The sequence below is a fragment of the Neodiprion pinetum genome, chromosome 7, assembly GCF_021155775.2.
Source record: "Neodiprion pinetum isolate iyNeoPine1 chromosome 7, iyNeoPine1.2, whole genome shotgun sequence".
NCBI classification, from domain to species: Eukaryota; Metazoa; Arthropoda; class Insecta; order Hymenoptera; family Diprionidae; genus Neodiprion; species Neodiprion pinetum.
In genome coordinates this window covers 24,050,408-24,074,472 of record NC_060238.1, presented here as the reverse complement: position 1 = coordinate 24,074,472, position 24,065 = coordinate 24,050,408, and the positions used below count along the sequence as shown (strand labels likewise).

Sequence of the window (24,065 nt, the reverse complement as noted above, 5' to 3'; positions counted from 1 at the left end):
GTATATTTTTAGAGAGGCGGGCAGCTGATAAATAGCCGTTCAACCTGTTGTCTACGACGTATCTCTTTATGTATTTTTAAAACCAACAGATCGTAAGACGTCTTGATCACGGTGCATATATGCATATAATCATATTGTATTTCTTCCATATTTTGTAACTTTCATTTAAATTATTTTCATTATCTGGGCAATTATACTTGATTAGTGTTTCTTTTTTTTCTTTGACTCGAGGATAGGGATACGGAATCATTTGAAATAGTGATTAGATTACGGTATATATTATTCGTAGTATATATCATGATTTATTTTGCCTTAATATATATAAAATGACAATAAGAAAGAATCTTCTATCGAATTTATTACGTAATAGCATATTTATAATGATATTTTGTTAGAATTTATTTGAAAATTTGGAGCTTTTTTTTTTTTTTTTTTATTACATTTTATCAATGTTTCGTTTTGTTGGTTCTCTTTTTCACTACCACTATTATCACGTTGAAGTGTGATTCTTACAGTTAACGGGGGAAAGTAAAGTACAAAATAAAATAATTAAAGAACATATTTTCAGCGGAAAAATTAAAAACGGTAAATAAAGTTTTGTTTTGTATTCTCGTGAAATATTTAAGTCAGTTTCCGGTGCATTGAAAATCATCAATAATTGAGTAGTAACGTACTATATAAGGTATGTTAGTATGATATACATATAATATATATATATATATAGATTATCAATATATATATATATATTGATATCAAGATTGTACCGAATGCAAATACGTTGCGTTAATTTCCTTGAAAACCGTTCCTCCTGTAAACATACGCGTGTAACCGGGACACAATAAAATCCTATTACATATATAATGATTATTCTAGAGTTATATATATATATATATTTCGTTTTCAACGAAATTAACGCAACGTATTTACATTCGGTACAATCTTGACACGTAATTAAATTAGGTAATTCATTTGTTGGCGTGATTAATATTGCTGGTTTCTTGTTTTTTTCTTTTTCTTCTTCAAATACGCGATACATTTCTGTATACTATGTATTGATATGGAAAACAGTTTTCATCATATCCGAAAATAACACGAAGACTAGTGATGTTAAAAATGAATGAAACAAATCCGAGTTATATAAACTTAGTGGATAAGCAAATTAGTTTTAAATTTGAAGTATTATTTGCATTGTCCTATATTTTGCTATATTAGCGCGAATCGAATACAGTTTCCAGTTTGTCGATTCAAATTGTTTATCTGGAAGCTGACTTGAATCAAAAAAAAATATCCAACCCGTTTATCCCGCATAAGAAAGAATCTTTTAAACGAAAACTTATTCACGAATCATGGAATAAGTATTTTCCTATAAGCCACAATTAAACATATTATATTATTAAAATTGAAATAGATATTGAGTTGTTCTAGTGCTTTGCAGAAAATTGTTGTATTTTTTTTCGCGCATTTCTTGATCAAATGAAACTTGTTGAAACAAAAGTAAAGTTATAAGTTTTTTCCGTTTTTCGGCTGTGGTATTTATAGATCGTTGTGTTCTAAAAATCTTATAGTTAGTTGATCGGACGTTTCGTATAATCGATAATTCGCACTTTGAGAGCTATAGCTGTTTGAATCCGAGCACTCGATTCAGGTTGGAACAAAAAAAAAAAAAAAAAAAACCCGTAATCTTGTCAAGAAAATACAATCAAGCCGAAGAGACTTAAAGGACGTTCGAAACTGCGACAAATTTAAAATCGATTTTACAAATAATTATGAACAACACAAACGTAAATAGCACGTACAAGATAAAGTGATTAGAATTGCAAAGGTACGGGCGAGATTAAATCTACAATTACCGCTATCTAGACTTATTGTTATGCTTTATAGAATGATAATAATAATTAAATAATAATAATAACAACAGAGTAGGAGATTGCATATAGCTAGTTGCATTCACAGAATATTGATTAATTGTAAAATTATATTCGTAATTCATTTGTTTCATATCATTTAGACATCGGTGAAAGCAAGTTAATACTACATAATGCAATGGTTTAGTGTCAAACACCGTAACGAAAGACTGGCTGTGGTTTAGATATTTTCAAATAAATTTTCTTATTTTTCTTTTGTTCTTTGTTTTTTTTTTTTTTTATCTACTAAATTTTTCATCATTTGTCTAATAAATCTAACTCATACGGGGAGGAACAGTCTTATTCAATTTTTGAGACACGTAACGATCGTATATTGTATATAAAGCATATAAATTATATAAACGATAAGAAAATTTGTCCATCTCGGATGATCGTCGAACTTAATATAAGCTAATTAACTAATGAGAATCCGTGAAACAATACTCATTCAAGCGTCCAAGAGTCGACTCGTTATTCGATTTTTCAATATTTCTTCCGTTAAAGGACTTTTGTACTCGTCCTCTAGGTAACGAAGCGCGAAACGTGTGATGTCGGTTTACAGTTTGAGAAATATTTACGCCGTCCTAACGTGTCCGCTTTTTCTCGATTTCACGACTACCAGTTTTTCCAGTAATAGGACCGGAAGAATCCAACATTCTTTGAAGTATCTTTTCCCCAAAGCCGGCTGTAAGGTTCAACGTTCGGTCAGATTAAATCGCAACGATTTTCACTTGTGTAAATATTTCGGGACACGGGACATGCTCTTACGTTGTCGGTTCAATAAAGCTGCTCGCGATCTTGTCAGCCTTGGGGAGCAACACGTCGCTGATTTTTTCTTGGATGTACTGATTACCAATCTTGCCAGTCTGTTTTGAAGCTGCGTCGCCACCGCCTCCATGGCTGGCGTCATCCATTTCGCCTTTAGCTCGTGACTGATTGTGAGAACAATGGGAGAGTCGAATTTAGTTTCAATATAATAACGAAAGGAGAAATACAGTTGACATCGTGAAAGATTTCACAAATTTCTGCCGTATACTCACTCGACCATTTTAGATGAATTTCGCGACTTCATTGAGCCCGATTGTTTTTCTTTAATCCTTTGAAGAACCTGTAGCATTGCGTAGGTAGGGAGTGCGGGTGGTGGTGGCGAAGGCGGCGGCGTAAGTGGTGGAGACAACGGCGGTTCTAAAAGGTGTAATTTTGCCATCTTATCAGGATGCCTGGCTAATACTTCCTCCCAGCTGAATTGTGATTTTGAATTCGTCGGGTGGTTTTTTCTGGTCATCCGCATCTGGAAGACGTGATTGCACATTTATTTACCTTCTTTGCGTAACGGTTTGAAAAATTGTATAGGTAAAACTTCACAAATATTGAAGAAAGATTTTCAAGTAGAATGTTAAACGATTGATATTAATGATACTTACTTCACAGTTTACCGGTACGCACGGTTTTCGTGCTGCATTTCTGATGCACAACCGTTTCATGGGCTTTAAATACGAGATATTTTCATTCGGTGTGCGTTTATGAGTTTTCTTCGAGGATACTAGCGAGTTGGGCGAGGCAACTGTTGTGTCGTTCTTCCACGCGCTTCTCGAGAATAACGATCTTAGAAAATTGTAATCAGGTCTCGTTTCAAATCCCAGATTAGCAACGTACTGCATATACTTTGTCAGCGTTGCTGTTCAAGATAATGAAATTCCATAATTATTGATTATAATTAAAATCTTTTGTTGCACACACAAAAAATTCACGTAAATTAATATAATAATTAAATAATTAATATAAAAAAAAAAAATTCAATGAATAACAGTATGAACAAAACATCTAAAAAAGACATCCTGATGAAAAAAACAAAAATTTCGTACTCTGAACTAGTTAACTTACCAGGTGGATATTGTTCGGACGGAAAACATTCGCGCATGAAACGGGGAACGTCAGAAAGTGCGAATTCTTTATGCTCCTGAACAGACTCGGGGCTGGTAGCGATGGACATGCCTCCGCTTTCTTTTTCCCATGGAAGACGACCACACAACCATTGTATTAAATTATAACCCAGTGTTTCTAGATCACCTCTCCTGGAATGTGCTGGAAGAGACGGTTTTTTTTTTTGTTTTTTTCTTCCATAAAATATATTAAATCTAAAAGAGAGAAACTAGTATATAGAATCAAGCAAATTCCCGGTTATACTTACTTCCATGGTGCGCATCGCGCGATGTAAATTCTAAAGTTCCTTCGTGCGCTCTTCTTTCGTCGTGTGCAAAAGGCTTGTGAGTTCCGGATCTTGTTCGAAAACGAAATGCCAGGCCGTAGTCAACCAGGTATGCCTCTGGCTCTTGCTCGACCAAGTCTTTAGCCTCGATGTTTAATAGAATATTTGAGCCTTTAACATCAGCGTGAGCGTATCCTCGACTGTGAATATATTCCAGCGCGTTGAGCTATAATTACGGAAAGACAATGATAAAGAGTTAAAAACGTTGAAAAAATGTTAGGAATGAACAAAAGAGAAAACGGTATCGACGACTTACCATCTGAACAGCGAGGGCATAGACCGTTCTTGCGTGAAGCTTTCGCCCTCGGGCTAGGAACAACTTGTTGACGTCAATTCTGTACCGCGGTAATACCAGGAACCTGTAACGTTGTCCTCTGAACACGTGCGACCCCGACCCCTCATAGGTCGGAACCCCGACTCTCCTTATTCTCTGCTGCTTGCACCAACTATCGACTGTAAAAGGACAACGATTATCAACAATGAAGAACAAAATCGCCAATTTAAAAGCAGGCTAATCAGGTTGTAACTCACTCATGTGCCATTGCGCAGCTCTGATGTAGAAATTCATTTCAACAAAGAGCGGGCCATTATTGTGCGGCTCGACCTTTATCACATATCTCGCGTCGTGACCGGCAACTCGATTGACGACATTTGATGCTGAAATTTGGAAAAAATCGTGTACCGTTTGCAGGATCGAAATATACAAATTATTCTTTCACGAAAGAAACTTACCAAGATAAATATCTCCAAATCCTCCGTATCCTATGGGTTGGCCTAATCGCCATTGGCGTTGAGTAACGTCGGTTAATATTTCACCGGGTGGAAAACGTGCCGGTAATCGGCATCCGGGAGCTGCTACTCTTTTTACAGGTATTTCCTCAGCTCGCTGCTGTGGTGCCATCGTCGCCTTTCAATCATTCACGCCGGCTGCGAAAGTATAGATTTTGTTTTAAACAATTTGTCAAACATTCGTAACGAGAGTTGTACGTCAAGCCGGGATTGTAGGGAGGGTGTGAGATACCAACGGAATGAATGATACAAACTTCATGTTTTATAAGATAACTGACATTTAGATGCAAGGGTTAAAAGTTTCAATTTTTTTTTTTTTAACGTCTTTACAAATATATAACTAAGATTAAATCAAGCGCTTACGATTATGCAAAGTTTTAAGTCTTGTGTCATTTCTTTTTTTATTTTTTTTTTTTTTTTTATTCTGCAGCGACATTGCATTTGACAATTTTTTTGAAGTATTTTGTATTTGATATATTTAATTTTCTATTAGACTTATGATTAAAGTCTTACTTGGCTATGTTAGTGATACAAAATGTATAGAACACAACAATATGTATTATAATATATAGCCTACGTAAATATTTATACAATTCAAATATGATTGATGAGGGAACTTGATTTAAACGTAAAGAAATTTTCATTGGTATTTATAGAATAGGGAGGCGATGAATTCTGGTTGAAACAAAACGTAGCCGTTGAACTTTTATCTTTGTTGAAGTAATGAACACAAACGCGTATCGTAATGATAAAAATATTTCACAATAAATGCTACAACAAAAGTAGCAAGTATCTGACGTATATCGACGCAACAGTTAAGTCATTAGGTACATACATTGGTAAATTACGGTAACATTGAGTATAATATTCTGTACATATGTTTGTATGTACGTATCTACGTATGTTACATACAACAGTGTTGAAAAAAGAAATTATTAAGATTGCCACTTCTACATGGGGATATTTTGGTGACAATAGATACGTCCTGTTTAGCTGATTTTTAATTTGAAAGTATCACGTAAACGTTACGAATAACTCGAATCACTTCGTTGTGTTGATATCTGTGAAACAGAAAGAATCAAATAAATAAAAGACCGGTCCTATTATCGCGATAATAGGCACCAGAATGTTTGACAGAATGGAATAGGCTAAAAAGCAAGAGAAACAAACGAACGATACGAAACAAATACATCTATTAAAAAATGACAAAAATATTATTGAAAACGATCATCTCAAGATTAATTCAGTTTCATTTTACCTAGAGGGAACACTGTTTAGTCACATGTATAAATTGACGGTTGTGTGGTTTTATCGATTTAATTGCTTGATTTTTACACATCAATTACGTATCATTCAGCACTGTATTTAATCAAATGTTACTAATTTAAATCACTTTTTCACAACTGATTCTGCCAGAACTTCACTCGGTACACATATTTCCGCCATTTTACGCATCGGTGTTAAGTTAAGAGCCGATCAGCTGAACGCGCGTTCCTAAATATTACCAACATTTGACAATATCAAAATGACATAAGAAATACCTATATAGGTATATGGCATAGAAAAGTTAGATTAAGTTCATGAAAACATTTGATTAACTTAAAGCTAAAGTTTCGAAATATTTATGCATTCAAACAGTTTTTGTCTTCTAATTACGAACTATTTTGCTTACCAATTGTATGTTCAGCCTCTCGTCACAGTTGCCGCTGCAGACGGCAAACGGACGTGTGTGAAATATTACTCCAGAAATGCATTTCGGAACGCAACAGCCGCATTTTGACTTTGACGTGTTGTCTTAGGTTAGGTTAGGTCAAGTTAGGTTATCTCACATTTGTAATCGCGGTGGAAAAAGTTCTCTATTCGCGATCGTGATCATGAGTTGTATATTCAAGCAATACAAATGGAATTCACGGTAAGTCTGAAAATAATTCAGAGTTTTATTTTCGTCTGTAAGGTTTGTTTTTTCTTTTTCATCCAATCGATACTTTTTGGCATATGAGGGTTAAGTTTTTGTTTACTAAGTATACTTCAGTCTTTTGTTATACAATTTTGTGTTCGGTTGAATTTTCAGGGTCAGTTCAGTGTTGAATAAAGATGTTAAAACTTATGGGAAAAAGTATATTTTTGACGACTCGGAAGAAACGTGCTGGAATTCTGATCAGGTGAGAGGGACGAGAAATTTATGTTAAATTCATTTCGATGTGACGATACTGTTGTTAACTCTATCTCGAGCGTTAAATGAACGGTACTGATAGTTAACTATGTTTCAGGGTTCTCCACAGTGGATAATGGTCGAATTTGAAAATGAAATTGAGTTAGCCTCGTTTGAAATTCAGTTTCAAGGCGGATTCGTTGGTAAAGATTGTCGTTTAGAAGCTGGATCTGATTACCAAAGCCTGAAGCCTGTAGAGCCTTTCTATCCCGAAGATATTAATTCTGCTCAAAAGTTTCGACTTACTGATAAAGTAAGAGCTAAAACTTTTAAATTACTTTTTGGAAATAGTACAGATTTTTTCGGACGTATTATTGTGTACAAAATGTCATTTTACTCGTGACGATTGTAAGTGTAGAAAATAATTACATGAATCTTGAAAATGACTCAACTGCAACGTGAATATTCCTGTTATTCTATCCTAAAAAGTCACCTACCCTCGTCATCTGTCTGTCGGCGAAATGCTTAAAATTAAACCGAAGGGTTTTTGAATAGCTTTCATCGGCACACCCAGAATACTTAAATAATTTGCAATTTATTACATAAAAGATACAGAGTTTGAAGTAACAATTTTTTTTTTTTTCTTTACTTTAGATGTTTCAAATTTTACAATCAGTCATCACTTACGATAACTAACTAACAAAGTATTCTTATCGTATCGTTTAACATATGTATGCACATACTGTGTTACTGTGTCTGATGAGTTAATCTTCATGTGTGTAAAAGTTAGAGCCGTAAAAACAACATGATAAAAGTCCTATACCACAACGATATTAAATTTATAAATGTATCGAGGTGTTGAATTCTTAAAGGGGCAAATTCAGTTGTGATATTAAAAAACATTGTTCGGTGGCAATTCATACTTTTTTCTTGATAATGGGTATGTCGAAAATGCAACGTGTACTTCCTTACACTTGTATTATGATTAATTAACAAAGTATAGAAGTAGCTGTATGTATGTGTGTGTGTGTGTGTGTATTATAATATTAATCGTTATTCTTATTTCACACGGTAAGGTATAGTAAAATTTTAAATATCTAAAACAGTGATTTGAAGGCATTCATAGGCATTATGCAGGTATGTACATACGTACTTGGCGAAATTCGTACGTATATACGATCAGTAATATTGATTGTTAAAAAATAATTCTTTCATATCTCTTGAGCACCCAACAATTTTTTCACATTAAGAGTAATTTATTTATAGTGTACGTCGATACACTTTTGGGAACAAATACGCAGTGGTCGGATTATCCAAAGGCCGTCGTAATCACAAGTAATAATTGTAGATGGAGTTCATGCTACCGATTAATATGACAATTATCTTCTTTGAATTTTTAGATCTCACGAAATTGATTGAGTATTTGATATTTATTATTTAAAATTTTTTTTCTACCCAGGGCGTCGCAGTTTCCCTTTTACTTTCATTCTTTTTCGAAGCAAGAGCTCTCTGTCTTATTATCCTATGGCCGTATGTGTTTACTCACAATCTTTTATATTCCTTATATGTATTATTTCATATAATGTATGCGTAATGTATAGCGTTAAAAAATTATATCGCATCTATTAATCAGAGAAGGATAATAATTTTTATTCTTTATTATCATTATCGCAGGTAGTGACACAGGTAGATTCATAATTGACTCAAGTTAGAATATAAAAAATATTTATGAAATCGATTTCTACCTTACATACAATTGTAACTGTATCAAAAATATTCGCTCGGGCACAAAATAAAATTAATTCGTTTCTATGGAGTCGCAAAATTTCTTAGATAAACTCGTATCGAACACAAGTGTTTTAATTTATTAGAGAAAATCTAATTCAATTGAGATATGTGAAATAATAGTTTGCTCTCAATGAAACTTTAAATATTTTATTTAGTGTCGCGAGCAAAATATTTTCACAGTAAAACACGCACAATATATCCAAGTTTCATCTCTTCATTAGTTTGCATTAAAAATGTTACGCGTAGCAAAAATATTTACCATACATGTGTCACTACGATATAAAAATGTATCATTTATTTTGTCAGTTTAGAGCCGCCTCCCAATTTCAAGTGATTATACTAAACATTATTATATTGCTCAGTATGTTGCACAACTTGTGGTCCTTGAAATAACATCGGTTCAAGCACATAATACATATTATATTCATACATATAATTGTACAGAAAAAAGTGCATATATATATATATATGACGTAACTAATAAGTCCAGTCTATATACTCGTGGCTGAATAACTGTGACGTGCAATTTCGTTGCAGAAGTATTATTTTGTCTTGAAAAACATTAGCATTTTCATTTTTCAATTGAGGTAGCCGTCCTACAGTTAAGTTTACGTCCTAGGTCCAAATTGTTTCAATTTACAAGTAAATCATTATTTTGTTTTCGTAAATTCTAGTTGACTACTGGTTGTATGAGAATTTTTAGTCATTGGGAAGTTAAATTTTTCATAACATTTACAAGGCACACAGTTGTAAATTTATTTCTTAATGTCGTAGTATAGCTAGATCAATGACGTATCGAATTGATTTTATCGATGATACGTGAACTTGGAGAATAAAGAAAAAAATAAAAAATAATAATCGTTAAATTACAGACAAATCTATCGATAGGAATTAAATTTAATGTTATTCACGAATTGACTTTGATACGCAAGCTATGAACATGCTGAGCTTATTTCGTGCTGCATTTGCCGTATCACTTATTCGATGGGTGTCTTGTGGATAAGTATTATTTCCTCAGAAGTAAGGAAAAAAAAAAGTTAAATAAATAAACTGCTCGATTTTAACAGAGTTTAGCATTTGTTTTCTTTCAATAAAAATTGCACAAAATACAAAATTTGATTGGAGGGACGGTAATGAAATGATTTTTTTCAATCTTCTTTATAGATCTGGATGAGCCACGCTCTGTTTAAAGTTAATTGCAAATATCAGAGACATATTATTAATAAGGATTACTGCAATGTACGTATAAATAAATTTTCACCTTTAACCATCGAGCTATACAAAAATTCCAATCATATTTTATTTAAAAAATATTCAACTAAACAATATTTATAACTTCTGATATTGCTCCTCCTTAAGCTGTGTTACTTACTTCTCATCCAACGAATTAACCGTACCGTAGAATTTTGGCTGCAATACGAGAGAGTAATAAGTAAGAATTGTCAAGTTTTCATAGTTTTGCGATTTCCTAACGTCTAAAAAATTTCGAAAAATATACGTCATCGTTAGAACCGTTTTTGCAAAAGCGATAAACGTGCGATTGCTTACCTCGTCGTGGTTTGCTTCCTTATTGCTGTCGTCTTCGTCACCCGAACTATCATCACCTGAGCTATCGGCAGAATTGCGCGGTGCATCTTTGCTGTTGTTCAGACTGTCGCCAGGAGTCGTTGCTATTTTAACTTTACTGGCGGCGTCGTAACACTGTAAGCATACTCTGACTGGTTTTCCACCACCCTGACCAGGCAGAAGTAGTTTTTTATTACTGCAGGGTCCACAAACGACGGCTCCGCATTGCCGGCAGTGATGCTGGAAAATGCCATTTTTTTTTAAAAACATTTAGGAGACAAATGCAAACGTCGTTACTTCAATTATTTGTACAATGTATTTACCCGTCTATTTAAAACTGTGAATTGTGTTTTGTTGCAATGCATACAAACATTCGCGTCATTGTCGGGTACCCAAACAGCCGCGTGAACCTCTACTGGTTTTTTACCACCTGAAATTTTAACGATTATTTATGCATATACGCGGTAGAATGCATGAATCACTTGATGCTACGTTTGTAAAATGATTCTTTAATGACGCGTATACAATGACTCACTTTTTCTTAAAAGATCTTCAATGCATTTTGTAATATGAGCCATCCACTCCTGCTTCTCTGTACCGGTCGCAGCGTAAACAGGGAATGACTTCATTACAGTTTTTATCAGCCAACCATTACGATATTCTAGAAACAATATTAATATTAGTGACGTACAGCAACTGCATCTTTGTTGTATAGATTATTTTTTATTTTTGCATACAATTTTTAATATTCGCAGAAAAGTTATTGATTTATCCAATTGCTGAAGTGACGGATTTAAAGATGATTTTTTTCCTTCACGAATATATTCTGGTTTTCAAAATTTATTTGAAGTATTATAAGAATGTTGGTAAGATACGTCAAAATATGCTTATATTATTGTGGTGATACTGTCGGGACATGTGGATTCTGCCAAGCGCTATCTTATCAAGTAGATAAATTTTAAAGCCGATTTGTGATGTACATACCAAGGGAATAAAATGGCATAGGGAAAAAATTATAATAAATATTAGACAACTACTTTATTCTGCAATCTCATTTAGACTAATATGGGAAGTATGACCAATGAGTGTGAAAGAGATGCGGGAAGTTTCGTAATGACATTGCAAAATAATGTTTGGAATAACCAAGGATTCAACTTACGTCCGTCGTCGGCCAATGATTCAAGTTTCACTTCCTCCAAGGGAATTACATGTTGTTTGTTGTACTGAAAATGAATTTATTAGCATTATTTTAGATGTCAGATTTGCATCGTACATTTTAGTTTGTTTAATTTTCGTATGGTATGTTATCGAAATGGTTGAGAAAGGAAACTTACTTTTTTCTTGTTTATCACGATATTTCCATAAACAAGTATATCGTTGAATAAAAAGAATTGCCGCGGTTTGGGCTTTTTTCTACACATCTTTGTCAAGACACCTTCTCCGACCAATACCCTCCCAGGTACCGCAAGTGGCTATCGATACACACATGAAAAACGTAACGATTATCAATTTATTCATCATTTGTTCACCCCACTACCAAATTGCATGAGAAATTTATTCCTCACTTTTCTACAGTTTTTCTCCAATATTTAACCATTCACGGTTTAATCTAGTTTTTTGACGTCGTCGATGGGAGTCGACGAGATCGCGTTGCGTTCTGGCTATCTAATGAAACTCAGACGTAACTTTACCCAGAGATTTTAGAGCCAATACCGAAAATTTTGTTAAAAGCTGGTGTGTAGTTATCGTGGTTAAATTGACGCAGTTTGCGAGTGACGTGTTTTAGGAAAAATACGATATTTCTTACCTGGCCCGCGCTGCCAAAGCAGCTTTCCACCATTGCGATACGCCTGGCATTCGCTTCGCTGTTTACTGTGAATAAATAATCAAGTTTAATGTGTATTTTAGACAGAAAAGATATCCTGGTGTTTAAATGAGACGATTAAAAGGCGTGAAACGTTTGTATTTAGATTGTTTACACGAGAAAAATTAATAGGCGGAATATTTTCGTTCACGTAGGATTGTTGCAGCTGTCAAAAAATAACTACTGCCCACTTTAACGCGTTACGAATAACTCCAAGTTCCGAGTCGTGTCAAATTTGCTTGTAAAGTGCCGAGTCTTTTTTTTTTTTTTGTTTTTTGCACAACTATTGGAAGCAACGGGAACGAAATGTGACGTATGTTTTAATGAAATTAACACGGTTCTAATTAACGATGCAAAAATTTGTAATAAACGGAGTATATATGATATAAAAAAAAATCAACTAACCAAGTCGGTCAACCATGGCCCTATGAATCAGGGTTAACAACAGCAGGAAACACTCGAAACATGAATCACTTTGAAACGTATGTACTTTACTACTGCAGCCTACTATCAGTCATTCAATTAAAATCGAAACACGAACAAATGACTCGGGTCGAATATCAGCCGAGTTGTTAACCATTCATCGTCGCATATATATATATATGTATGTATATTATGCACTCGGATTCACTAGTTCCTAGTTTATTTCTTCTTCTTGTCGCTTTCTTTTGTTTTATTCACAAACCCTCGCCAAAAAATATCGGATTTTCTCTTTCGGATGTGACACGTATAGAAAATACACACAATTTGCACAAGAATATTGATGCTGGTGTCGCCCCTTTTGGTTATTTCGTCAGAGTACTTTATGTTATACACACACGATTTTGAACAGCGTAGTTGCGTACTTGCATTACATACGTTCGAGATTTTCGGCATATGCGCGTTGCTGAGTTGAAATAGAAAGACAATTTAAAAAAAAAAAAAAGAAAATGAAAAAAAATAAACTATCGAAACAAAGGATGGATCATTACCGATGATTCGAACGTTGCAAATATTCGATGATTAATCGTGTTCCGAACACTTGAACATCGCTCCAACAAGATCAAATATTCCCCCCTCCCCCTTTTTATTGCAGCGAATAATTGTTGACGATTATTCGTGATTTATGCAGGTGTTATTGAAAATTCCTAACAAAATTAGAAAATTGTTGTCGGTTTGTGGGATAAAAAAAAAAGGGGGGGTCAAATCTTATTTCTCGAGATTTTACAAACAAATGAGGATCTCTCAACGTCACTTGCGAATAAATCGAAAACAGTTGAGTCGGCGACACAACTTTCGTAGTTGCGATATATCGGCGTTTGTATCGATCATACCAATGTCATATGACTTGATGGGCGTAACTTGCAATTCTCATCTCTGACGGTGGTTTTCTCAGGCGAGATTGTTTAGCTGGTGTTTGCGGGGAGATCTCCTCGAACTTTTTGAGTTTTGATTGATTTTACGGGCCCTGCACCAAGCTCTAATATCAAACATGGTCAAAGTTTGCGGACCTAAATATGCCCTTTGTGGCTTGATAATATCTGTTTGGGGTATAATCCAGCTGGTAAGACGCTATATTCACCCTTTAACTCGATTCAGTTCCATCTTCCCTGTTATATTCATGCTTGCTCATAATTCTCTGGAATTTATTCAATTTATTGACATTAACTGTCTTTACGTTCCAACGATGCGTTTTTTGTTCCCTCGTTGAAAAATATTGGAACCAAACTTTTTCTTGTAACCAAAGTTAACCCCAACTAGTCCTCGTATCGTGTCCCGTACTTCATTCTCTTCAACTCACTTGTTACAAAGAATTCAATTTGTGTTACCTTTTGTTACTACAAGTGAAAAATGTTATATAAGTTCCGCTTGAATGATGTATCGATTATCATTTACGCATAATATTAATTCGTTCCGTAGATACTGATGGGGGTATTCTTTCACATAAAGAGCGTTGCCTTGATCGAAGATGTGCCGGTCGGAGAAGGGCCATTTGCGACAAAGGATGAATTTTACACGAGTATAGACAGGGGCTATGTGCAAAATGCTTACAACTGCTGGATCGCTGCCTGCATTTACGTTTTTACCTTCCTAATTTCCGGACATCAATTCTACATGAATTCAAGGTCGTCGCTTAGCGTGTAATTAAGATTTTTTGCCCGGAATCATGTTTCAGGCATGTGGCCGTTTGGAGGGGAAAAAATAAGAACAAAAATAAAATTGTAACAAAACAGAGGCGGCGGACGTAATGAAGCGAGTATTATTAATCGAGATAATGTCGAGTTACTCGTTTCTCAAGCTTGCTGCGTTATTCAGTTAAATTTCAAAATTCTAATACTAATAATCATTTCTTTGGTTTTCAATTTGTCTGTCGCACTGATTTAGCAAGAGCGTAATTTATTTGTACAAAATTGTGTAGATTTATGTAATAATAGTTTCATTTACTGTTATCGTTAATCGTCGTCTTCTGTTCTTTTAAACCGATATATCTATGCATGCATTTAGCGGTGCATCTATTCACTTTAATCGGAACAGCAGTTGGTAATTCAATATTTGATGCAAGTAACGAGGTAATTACCTGGCGTCGTGTAGTTTGAGAATGTTGTCACGCAGATCTTGAACTAGTATTTGTTTGAGGAAAATATTTATGATTTATTAATATTTACTACATCCAACAATTCGGAGCATCTAACTCAGTAATCCTTTAGGCATTGCTGAAATTATTCATATGTGGATTTAAATCGTTTCATCCGTAACATTCCATCACTACCAAGTTTCGAGCAGTGTAACGGTTCAAATATGATGTGGTATTATAATTATAAATAGAATAGATATGTTATAGTAAATTACTAAAATGCGGTGTTTGATTAAAGTAGTATGATTTTCGATTCATGTAAATAAAGAAATCAATAAATGAATGAATAAATAAAGCAGGAATCACTGTCTGAAAATCGCTTTTCTAATCGATTTTATAGCCATATAAAATTTTCGATGTGCAGTTTATTTTCTTCGTGGTTATTTCAATTCTTGAATAAAAAATGGGAAGATTTTTAAGGGATTACGAAATAAATTTGAAACTACGTTAATATTGTTGTAAGTTCAGTTTTTCTCTTAATTCGTATAAAAATTCTTTGGTCGTTGTGCGAAATAATATAATCTTACAGGCTAAGAATACTTTCAGGTGAGATCTACAATAAAATCTTAATACGTAATAATTAGTGCAAGGAATGTGCATAAAGCTAGCAGATGAGATTCTTGGGTGATTGGAGCATTATTTATAAATGGATAAAAAAAATCTTGCGGTAACGTGATATCCAAGTTTGGACCTTCCGCAAAAAAGTACTTAGACGGTCGTGATACGTCGTGAAAAATTACGTAGCTTACAATATCAACAACTAATAGATCTGCACAATTTTTGGTGCCACATTTTATCCAATAGATATCAGACTCCTCCGAGAACGTGATGCCGATACCTAAAATTTTGTAATTATCCACAGTTTGTGGCTCGGACAAACGGCGATGAACAATATCAATTCTCAACGACGTTACTAAACCTGAACATATTAATTGGTCATCTACAATTTGCGCGGTAACAACGGTTTGCGGCATTCTATCGAATATAATTTTTAACCAATCATCCGTGTTATTACTGCGTAGATAATTCCATTTTGCAACATAAGTCCTGTGTTGATCAACCTCGCTTACGTTGAACAAAATTTTTTTCAACATAGCTTCAATAATTAACTTTTGTAAATCTATACAGGATTTGATTGTAAAGTTACGAGTTTCGTGATGAATTTTACAACTCAGTTTCAAATCTTCACCAAAATTGACCGCGTATCGACGTTCCTTGTCACATTGACCATCAACTCTGCTAACGGGCAGAGACAGGAAGTAATCCGTTTTGTCAATGTTGACGTAACTATAATCTGCGGTGTTTGTTTTGTTCGTTATTAATTCTCCTATGATGATTGGTTTGCCTAATATGTAACCGGGATTACCGCTAAGGTGAAACACTTTACTTTGGTCATCCCTAAACCATTTATAAAATACTTCAAATTTTTGGTAAAATCCTTGAGAAGCGTTGCCAATTTTGAGATAAACATCTAAAGCATTCATTCCTTTTATGCCGTTGTGCGCAAATACGTATCTAACACTTCTGACGATATTGGTGCAAGTTCCCTTGTTGCACTTTCCAGTTGGTGTACTTACATTTTTACACAAATTCCACGAACCCAAGCAGTAATACGATTTAACTGGCACACAAATAGTTCTTGGACACGTCTGTAAAACGTAGAATTATTGCAATAGTAAGTTGAGGTATCTTAATACTGTATGATTTCCTATTTTTCAATCTAAAATTTGGTACCTGATTGTTCAACTTGAAATTAGAATCGTTGTATAAAACTGGTGATGCTATAATAGTAAAGTTGTTGAACGTTTCGGCAAACAGTTGTACATTCTGATTTTCCAAGGAAATCTGCATGCAGGAGTCGCTCCATTCTTCGAGATATTTCAGAGCTTTTTTGAATGAACAGATACCTGTGAATCCTGTCTGAGGCAACTCTGTCATAATCCAACATAACGAATTAATGTTTGCACAACTAGCTGCGAAGGAATCGCTGTCAAATTAATTATTTTACCTAATTGTTTGATGAAACCGTTTTGAATCTTCCATATATTATCTCCGTGTCGATACGGCGTTTCCGAATTAAATTGTAATGGAACATGAATTGCGCTCTGCTCCCATTTAAATCTGCTTTTTTTATTTTTTCGTACAATTTCGTCAAGGGTAGTTCTGTTTGAAATAATCTGAAGCAGGATAATTACATTTTTCGTATCAGTTTCACATTGTATCATCGGTTTCTGTCGAATGTAAACAAATTGCGTGTAAGAATAATACTCACTGGATCGTAACCGATGCTGTAAACTGGAGGAAGATTATCATGGACGATACAAAATAAGTTATCTCTGAGTTTTTCAAGCAGATAACGAGTTTTGTTGTCTTGAATGTAATTTTCATCCCAGCAATAACGTGTGTCATATACTTTTGGACGATGATCTTTACAGGCGAACAATTCTGTGACATTCAAATCGTTGCAATCCACGTCACAGCAGCAATTAATATCGCAAGAAGAAATCTGTGGAATTGATTATATTGCGTATACTTAATCAAGCAAACAAAGATACTCTTTTTGAATGGAAAGGAATAAATGGAATAGTTACCGTCAAATCGCAGTGGCAATTATCTTCTCGATTTTCAGGTCTACCGACGAACGGTTTTGCTGATGAAGTAAATGGTTTTGAGGAAGTCGTATCTGGCAGGGGGGACGTTATTTTCACCGACAAATTTTTATCCTTGCTGATATCGTCAGGAACAGTTTGCGATGTTTCGATTTCTTGAGTCGTTCCAACCGAGTCATTTGTACTTTCTGATACATCACAATCGGTATCATTTAAACACGTTGACGTACTTTTATCCAAAGTTATTTCCGTGCTCTGTGCGTTGATTAATACAGCCACGTAGCAAAGTAAACGTATCATATTGGTGTGCATTTCAGATATCAATGTATAAAATATTTCCAATCAAATGTTTCACGAGACTGAAACAGACTTATTAAAATGTCCTATTGAGTACTGATAAGGCACGTTTGTTACATAGAAGTACTTGGGGATTCCTTTCATCAAATCGGCTAGTCGTCCACTACAAACGACAGCCGAATTTTTCGAAATTCCGTGCCAGTATATGCAGGTCTATATTCACCGAGCCCATTGTCTGAGTGAGCAGTTCGAATCTGTCTTCGGTGTTGACTAAAGCGTTTGGCGATTTCAGTTGCAGACTCACGCCTAAAAATCTGTCTCTCAATCTGTCTTGCCAGTCACCTGTAATCAAACATTGCGATGACGAATCGAATAATCGTAAACTCGTGATAGAAAGAAATAGAAAGAAAAGAAAGATTTACCGACTGGTTTCCATGTATGACAGGTGACGGTATGAGCTCCTGGCGTTAGAGGTATGGAACTGACTCCATAGGCTACAAATAATACTCTGCCGTAATCGTCTCGGCAAAATATTTGTAGAAGTAGCTTTGGAGAACCTTGGAGAGTCTGCGTTGTATAATGTAAATCCACAGGATGATCCCAGACTGGCATATCAGTATAAAAATCACAACATTCTTGAGTTTGTCCCTCTGCAGATCCGTCTATCAGTTTCCACCCTCCACCTGTGCAATTTCAACACAATTTTTTTTTAAACTAGGAATTGAAAAGTTTGGTACCTAGTAGAAGACTTTCTGTATTTTACCAACGTGAAAACTCCATTTACAGAAGAGATTCGAAGCTTGAAAATTCTTTGCAGACTTTATTTGACCAATAATGTGTAGCTCAGCCATATTCCATAATCATTTTGACAATGCTGAAAATGGGATGTATTTAAAAAATATTGTATAAGTTAAGTTTACAAATGGAAATTACGCAAGGATACCGTTCTTCAATAAATGGTCTTCGTAATCGTTGATTTTTTTATTTTCATTTTTACAGATTTTTATTAGGCATGTAATAATACTAGAGTTTCAGCGCATATTCCAATTACATGTAAAAGTCAATCGCTATCGTCTTCCACACAAACTGCAAACTCATCCTTATGAAATTCTGACATGGAACGCATCAGCGTTAGTTTAGGTACGCGAGTATGAAGCATCATCAGGTCATGATAAGACAGTGTTTTATCGTCTACAACGAGTTTGGTTAAATTTGGATTTATTGAGGGTAAATTTTTTACGCATGAATGATTCATGCCGGAAGCATGAGCAATGTTTAAATACTGTAATTTCTTGCAATTTTCTAGAATGAAGCTGAGATCGTTCATAGATTTGCAAGATTTTAAGCTGAGGTATGTGAGCTTATCTTTACAACGTTGCAACAAGATTTTAAGACCGACGTCCGATATTCTCCAACAGCCGGAAAGATCGATGAGAGTAAGCCGATCAAACACGCGCGTTTTACTAAGCAATGTAAAATCGTCGGACACCAATTGTGAGGCTTGAGTTAAACGGAGCTGTTTCAAGCCTCGCAGCTTTGATGTTTGAGCGCGAAATATGTCTCCGGTGAGGAAAAGAGCATTGCGAAGACTCAGATGCTCTAAATAAGGACAGCTCAATATTGCCTGTAAAATGTTATACGATTCGATGAACATGTCGAGGCAAATTTTTGTTTTTTACGGTTTAGAAACAGTTTTCGATTTGTGACGGTAGAAATACCTGAAAAGACGGAGCAGTAAGCCCTGTGGTATCGAAGTCGACACGCTTCAAAGAATTGCATAAACTTCTGAAGAAGAATATTGCATCTTGATCGGTAATCTGAGGCGAATTTAGATCGCTATGCGATCTGACTAGCGATATATCTTCCAGCTTACGACAATTCAATGCTATGGTCATCAGATCTTTTGCTTGCAGATATTTGTTGTTACTCAAATTTAGTTTGCGCAAATTTGGCAAATTTGCCAGCTCGTGATAAAACCTGAGGTACAATGACAAAATTGCTTTGAAGGATCTGTCTCCTCTTTTTACTAATACTCGTTCAAATAGTCCGATATTCGGCACCTTGTAGAAGAGAATTGGGTACTCTTTAAATTCAAAGATTCCACACCCCGGCATGAGTGTAAAATATTCCTCAATACCGATTCGGGAATACTTTCATCCTCACCGCCGCGGCAATTCTTGATCTTTAAACGCTTTACCCAACGATTGCATCTGCACATTTGCCTTATCAATGTTGCCGGATTTTTCATATTGTGCAAAGATAAGTTTTCCAAGTTTGGGCATTTTCGCAGGCGATCGCAGATCGTTATCGTGTCTATTTTATCACCTTGAAATCGGATAGCAAAGGTTTAACGTAATAGATTTGCAAACAATTCTCATAACTGCGTAAATACATTCTGTTCCAAATAATGATATACAAGCGTGTATACGTAGTTACAACTAACAACTCAAATCACTGTTGATAATCAATTATGAATTTGCCTTTGAATTTCAGCGACTTCCATAGTCGTGGATTACGCGCGACATTCCACCAGTGACGGCAAACTCTGCAAACCGATAACGCTAGTTCTTTTTCATTCATATTTGAGAATATCAGCAAGAGTATGTCAGACTCCAAATTGTGAAAGCCAGTATTCTTGGCAGGTGACGCTTTTGAGCCGATCTTTAATGGCCATTTGTTCGAGACAAATCTGCTAGGCCGAGTTGCTTTGGGATTTGATGTTTCCGCAGTTTCAGCAGCTCTAGGATAGCCACATATCACAGTCGAACAATTTGCTTCCTTCTCAGTTCCGCGTTGTAACATTTTGAATTTTATACTCTGATTTAAAGTAAGAATGATAATAATAATAATATAATTAAAAAAATATTTTAAGTGATATTTCGTAATGAGTAAACATAACGAATGTAAACGGTATGAAATTAATTTGGTATTGTGGTTCAGTCGTATCAATATTGTATTTTTTTTTTTAATCAAAATTGGAACGAGGCGAGAGCGACTTATAATAATTTACGCCTTACCATAAATCGAAACCTTGCAGTATAATGGTAAATAGCCGTTAAAATATTACTACCGAATTGTATAAGTGAAAAGTCTCTTCTGTCAACGAAAGGTGTAAACAACAATTATTCGTTTTGTTTGTTTGTGGTGCGAAATTATCTGACGATATTGAAGAATCGATCTTTGTGGCGTTAGATTAATCTATTGTTACTCGATCTTTCAAAGATTCGATTATTATCGAATCCGTTCTTTTTCTGTACGAATCGGTTAATTATAGTCATTTATTGAACAGCAACTTTCTATAAAAATGTAATGTTATAACTAGTTTGCATTTTATATTTAGCTGAAATATTTTAATACATAACGTCCGCTATTCCTATTATCTGGATACGTGGAAAAGGTAACAGAAAACTTCAAAATACCGTTTATTTACGGCCAACAATAGTAGACTGAATAATAATACCAATCGTATCAATAATTAGTACGCTATTACTAAACGGCCAAGACAGATTTTTGTTACAGTACGTAATATTCATTGTTTTGAATTAGCTCATTATCTGTTTTATAAATATTTTGCCGGTTATTCAGAATCGTTGCTATTTTCATCCGATATATCGATTCTCAGTGATTGTAATTAATCCGATTTTCAGATCCAACCGTGGGTTCATCAATTATTTCGTCCGAATCTCGCCATGGAGTTGTTCATCTAGTGCTGCTATTTTCCTCGCTCGCGAAGCAGCCAGCCGGCAAGTGGCGCTACTTGTGTCGGAAATTGGAAGCATTTTTCAAACAAATGAGTGGTAAGATGATACATCAAATAATTGTTAATTCGGTGTAAAAATTTAAAGAGAACGGTAATCGGATCAAGAGAATAAACGTTCGGAATACTTAAAACAGCAGTCAACCGTTTTTTAACTGCTCGAACTCGTAATCGTCGTTATAAACTTTGTTTTATCAATTTCAAAGCGTTGGGCGCAAACATTTCATTTTATGACGAGCGTCGTGGTGTCGAAAATTATTTCTAACGGTGAAAGAAGATGTCGAATTAGAAAACGATGACACGAGGAAAGAGAAATACTAATTTTCGCAACGCGGACGCGAAGTTTGCCGGAGGTATTATAAACCTCTCAACGTCGTATATCTTCCGCGTAATCCCAGCTGCATAGTTATTGCTTAATTTATTAACTGTTTTACCGCGATAATGTAACCATTTACCGAAATACTCCGCAGCACGTGTATGTTAACACGCGTCTGTATATCTGTATATGTGAAACGGGACAATTCAGCACGTGCCAAGTATTTAAAGGGTGGTCGTATAAGACGCCGGAAGTAATACGGTGAGATGATTTTATAGGAGAGGATAACTCTTTTCGTCATACCAAACGGCGAATGCCTTCATCGCTAAGAGCTTGAAATGCTTTTGGGCGAATATTGACATCACGATATGTGCGTATTAATTCTATATATTTCTTTAAAAATGTTACCCATAATACTCTTCAAAGAATTTTAACACAGACGTTTATCGCATGCTGGGGATATTTTACGGTTCTTGAATGAAAAAATGCATATTATATTATCGTGCACGATGCATAACCGTAAATATATGGTATTATATACATATATATATACATATATATGTGTGTGTGTATGCAATAGACGAGTTTTAAAAGGTGTTGAAAATCCGTATCGCATGGTTGTACAAGAAACGTTATCGTCGAGTTACACGCGGTGCTAGAGTTATTTATTTATCCTGAACGCCCGGTTATTCCACGTTTTCGGTTTTTTTGACATTTGTTAGCGGCGGGGCAGTTCTTGTTTGGTTGAGCAGAGACGATACGGCGTTCACAAACGCACACACACACACACACACACACACACACACCAAGGCACCTTTTAATATCTACGCGGAGGTGGACTTTTCGCGGAGGAAACGTGCGGCAGAGCTGTATTATATGTATAGCATAGAGAGAGTGAAAAAAGCAAAGGTCGAGGAGAGGTCTCGGAATGCTCGGTAGAAGTGTTCGGATGAGGGAGGAGAACGAGGAGGGATCGCGGTTTACCGTGACGAGAGGAAACGAGAGGAAACGAGAGGAAACGAGAGGAAACGGGAGGGAACGAGAGGAAATAGAAAGAGCCAGTCGCGCACAGGCCACAAAAGAGCCGGTGCGAAAGCCGCCGCCACGCCATCGACGGCATAACACAACTAACTTACCGCCTCCGTAGGTATCCCTTACCCTCGCTTCCCTTATATAGGTGTGTACTATGTAGGTATAAGTACAATTCGTTCTTCTTCTTCTTCTTCTTCTTCTTATTCTTCTTCTTCTTCTTCTTCTTCTTCTTCTTCTTCTTCTTCCTCGCATCTTGAAGTGATGCTGCCTCAGTTGCCGAGAATTCGATAGAATCCTGGGATAACTTAAAGAACGATCGTTATGCCTGCCCCCTACTTACCAACCTCGCTGAGTGGTTTACACAATGGACAGCAATTTGTAATGCGCGAGATGTTTAATAACTCCTAAGGCAGCCCGAAGCCGTACGCACACCTTAAACCCCTGTGGAAAACGATCGATTCTTCATCATCGCTTTCTCCCTTCTTATGTGCTTGCGGGCTAACAACACTCGTTCACCTCTTTCCTATTTTCGACATTTTCACCATTTCACGGGGAACCAAAAACTCTGAAGGGGATTTTCTTCGTACCATTCTTCTGTACTTTCGAGCATATACAGGTTTTCCACTCTTTGAGTCGGAGGTTGGTCGATTTCTTTCAATCATCTTTCTCGGCTTTAGGTGTCGTTTCAAAAGCTTCATTTTATCTTCAATTTTGCAAGTCGCGTATCGATGTATAGTAATTATTATTATTATGCATAATGCGCGCACCTCGCAGATCATCCACTGGGAGAAATTTTTATTTCCGGTTATCGCTCAGTCCTTAACTATTCTCATTTTTTACCACAATCGAAAAACATAGTTCTAGGTAGAAAATGAAAATTAGTTTTCTAGCTGTTACCAGAAAGTTTAGTATCCGTTACTATTCTTTCTCATTATCATCACTGTTATTATATTTTTTTGTAACTGTTGCGAAAATTTAATGCTTGTGCGACGATAAATTGACGTTAAAACCTTGTTTAACTAAAAAACTAGAGTAAACCTCAGAAACTGATTTTGCGTTGCCATTACCAAAAAAGGATCGACAATATCGCAAAACGGTAACGCGTACC

At 35.4% G+C, this 24,065-nt stretch overlaps 7 protein-coding genes across 11 annotated transcripts in view; 3 read left to right on the top strand and 4 right to left on the bottom strand.

Annotated features, from left to right (window-relative positions):
* The window catches only part of LOC124223162 (lachesin), a 179,943-nt gene that overhangs the window by 37,811 nt on the left and 118,067 nt on the right, over nucleotides 1-24,065 (top strand). Inside the window, exon 2 of the mRNA XM_046634907.2 lies at nucleotides 21,500-21,649. The gene's annotated coding sequence lies outside the window, so the exon portion shown is untranslated. The remainder of the gene's footprint in view (nucleotides 1-21,499; nucleotides 21,650-24,065) is intronic.
* Nucleotides 372-6,663, bottom strand: LOC124223158 (serine/threonine-protein kinase VRK1). Of its 2 annotated transcripts, none has more exons than XM_046634897.2 (10): nucleotides 6,635-6,663; nucleotides 4,906-5,100; nucleotides 4,705-4,830; nucleotides 4,430-4,626; nucleotides 4,096-4,339; nucleotides 3,789-3,989; nucleotides 3,329-3,582; nucleotides 2,945-3,195; nucleotides 2,673-2,836; nucleotides 372-2,589 (listed from the first exon to the last, which is right to left on the bottom strand). In XM_046634897.2, exons 2-10 carry the CDS (start codon nucleotides 5,072-5,074, stop codon nucleotides 2,489-2,491), a joined length of 1,707 nt encoding a protein of 568 aa, XP_046490853.1. In that variant the 5' UTR covers nucleotides 5,075-5,100; nucleotides 6,635-6,663; the 3' UTR covers nucleotides 372-2,488. The 2 variants fall into 2 exon arrangements, with proteins under 2 accessions (XP_046490853.1, XP_046490852.1); XM_046634896.2 differs by lacking the exon at nucleotides 6,635-6,663 and adding an exon at nucleotides 6,221-6,437.
* On the top strand, nucleotides 6,660-7,560 carry LOC124223167 (nuclear receptor 2C2-associated protein). Its single transcript, XM_046634914.2, has 3 exons — nucleotides 6,660-6,874; nucleotides 7,034-7,124; nucleotides 7,233-7,560. The coding sequence occupies exons 1-3, from the start codon at nucleotides 6,837-6,839 to the stop codon at nucleotides 7,515-7,517; spliced, it is 414 nt and encodes a 137-aa protein (XP_046490870.1). The 5' UTR covers nucleotides 6,660-6,836; the 3' UTR covers nucleotides 7,518-7,560.
* On the bottom strand, nucleotides 7,691-13,435 carry rush (rush hour). Of its 2 annotated transcripts, none has more exons than XM_046634912.2 (8): nucleotides 13,304-13,435; nucleotides 12,276-12,340; nucleotides 11,803-11,940; nucleotides 11,628-11,691; nucleotides 11,004-11,129; nucleotides 10,792-10,898; nucleotides 10,451-10,708; nucleotides 7,691-10,312 (listed from the first exon to the last, which is right to left on the bottom strand). In XM_046634912.2, the coding sequence occupies exons 2-8, from the start codon at nucleotides 12,306-12,308 to the stop codon at nucleotides 10,271-10,273; spliced, it is 768 nt and encodes a 255-aa protein (XP_046490868.1). In that variant the 5' UTR covers nucleotides 12,309-12,340; nucleotides 13,304-13,435; the 3' UTR covers nucleotides 7,691-10,270. The 2 variants fall into 2 exon arrangements, with proteins under 2 accessions (XP_046490868.1, XP_046490867.1); XM_046634911.2 differs by lacking the exon at nucleotides 13,304-13,435 and adding an exon at nucleotides 12,738-13,244.
* Nucleotides 13,648-15,262, top strand: RNASEK (Ribonuclease kappa). Its single transcript, XM_046634915.2, has 2 exons — nucleotides 13,648-13,875; nucleotides 14,232-15,262. The coding sequence occupies exons 1-2, from the start codon at nucleotides 13,804-13,806 to the stop codon at nucleotides 14,454-14,456; spliced, it is 297 nt and encodes a 98-aa protein (XP_046490871.1). The 5' UTR covers nucleotides 13,648-13,803; the 3' UTR covers nucleotides 14,457-15,262.
* On the bottom strand, nucleotides 14,477-17,867 carry LOC124223157 (tectonic-3). The gene is made up of 5 exons (XM_046634895.1): nucleotides 17,538-17,867; nucleotides 17,219-17,452; nucleotides 16,955-17,123; nucleotides 16,681-16,877; nucleotides 14,477-16,595 (listed from the first exon to the last, which is right to left on the bottom strand). The coding sequence occupies exons 1-5, from the start codon at nucleotides 17,865-17,867 to the stop codon at nucleotides 15,513-15,515; spliced, it is 2,013 nt and encodes a 670-aa protein (XP_046490851.1). The 3' UTR covers nucleotides 14,477-15,512.
* On the bottom strand, nucleotides 18,005-21,007 carry LOC124223163 (B9 domain-containing protein 2-like). 3 transcript variants are annotated; one of them, XM_046634908.2, is made up of 4 exons: nucleotides 20,870-21,007; nucleotides 18,616-18,726; nucleotides 18,275-18,535; nucleotides 18,005-18,194 (listed from the first exon to the last, which is right to left on the bottom strand). In XM_046634908.2, the coding sequence occupies exons 2-4, from the start codon at nucleotides 18,701-18,703 to the stop codon at nucleotides 18,016-18,018; spliced, it is 528 nt and encodes a 175-aa protein (XP_046490864.1). In that variant the 5' UTR covers nucleotides 18,704-18,726; nucleotides 20,870-21,007; the 3' UTR covers nucleotides 18,005-18,015. The 3 variants fall into 3 exon arrangements, with proteins under 3 accessions (XP_046490864.1, XP_046490866.1, XP_046490865.1); XM_046634910.2 differs by having other exon boundaries at nucleotides 18,620-18,726; XM_046634909.2 differs by having other exon boundaries at nucleotides 20,923-21,007.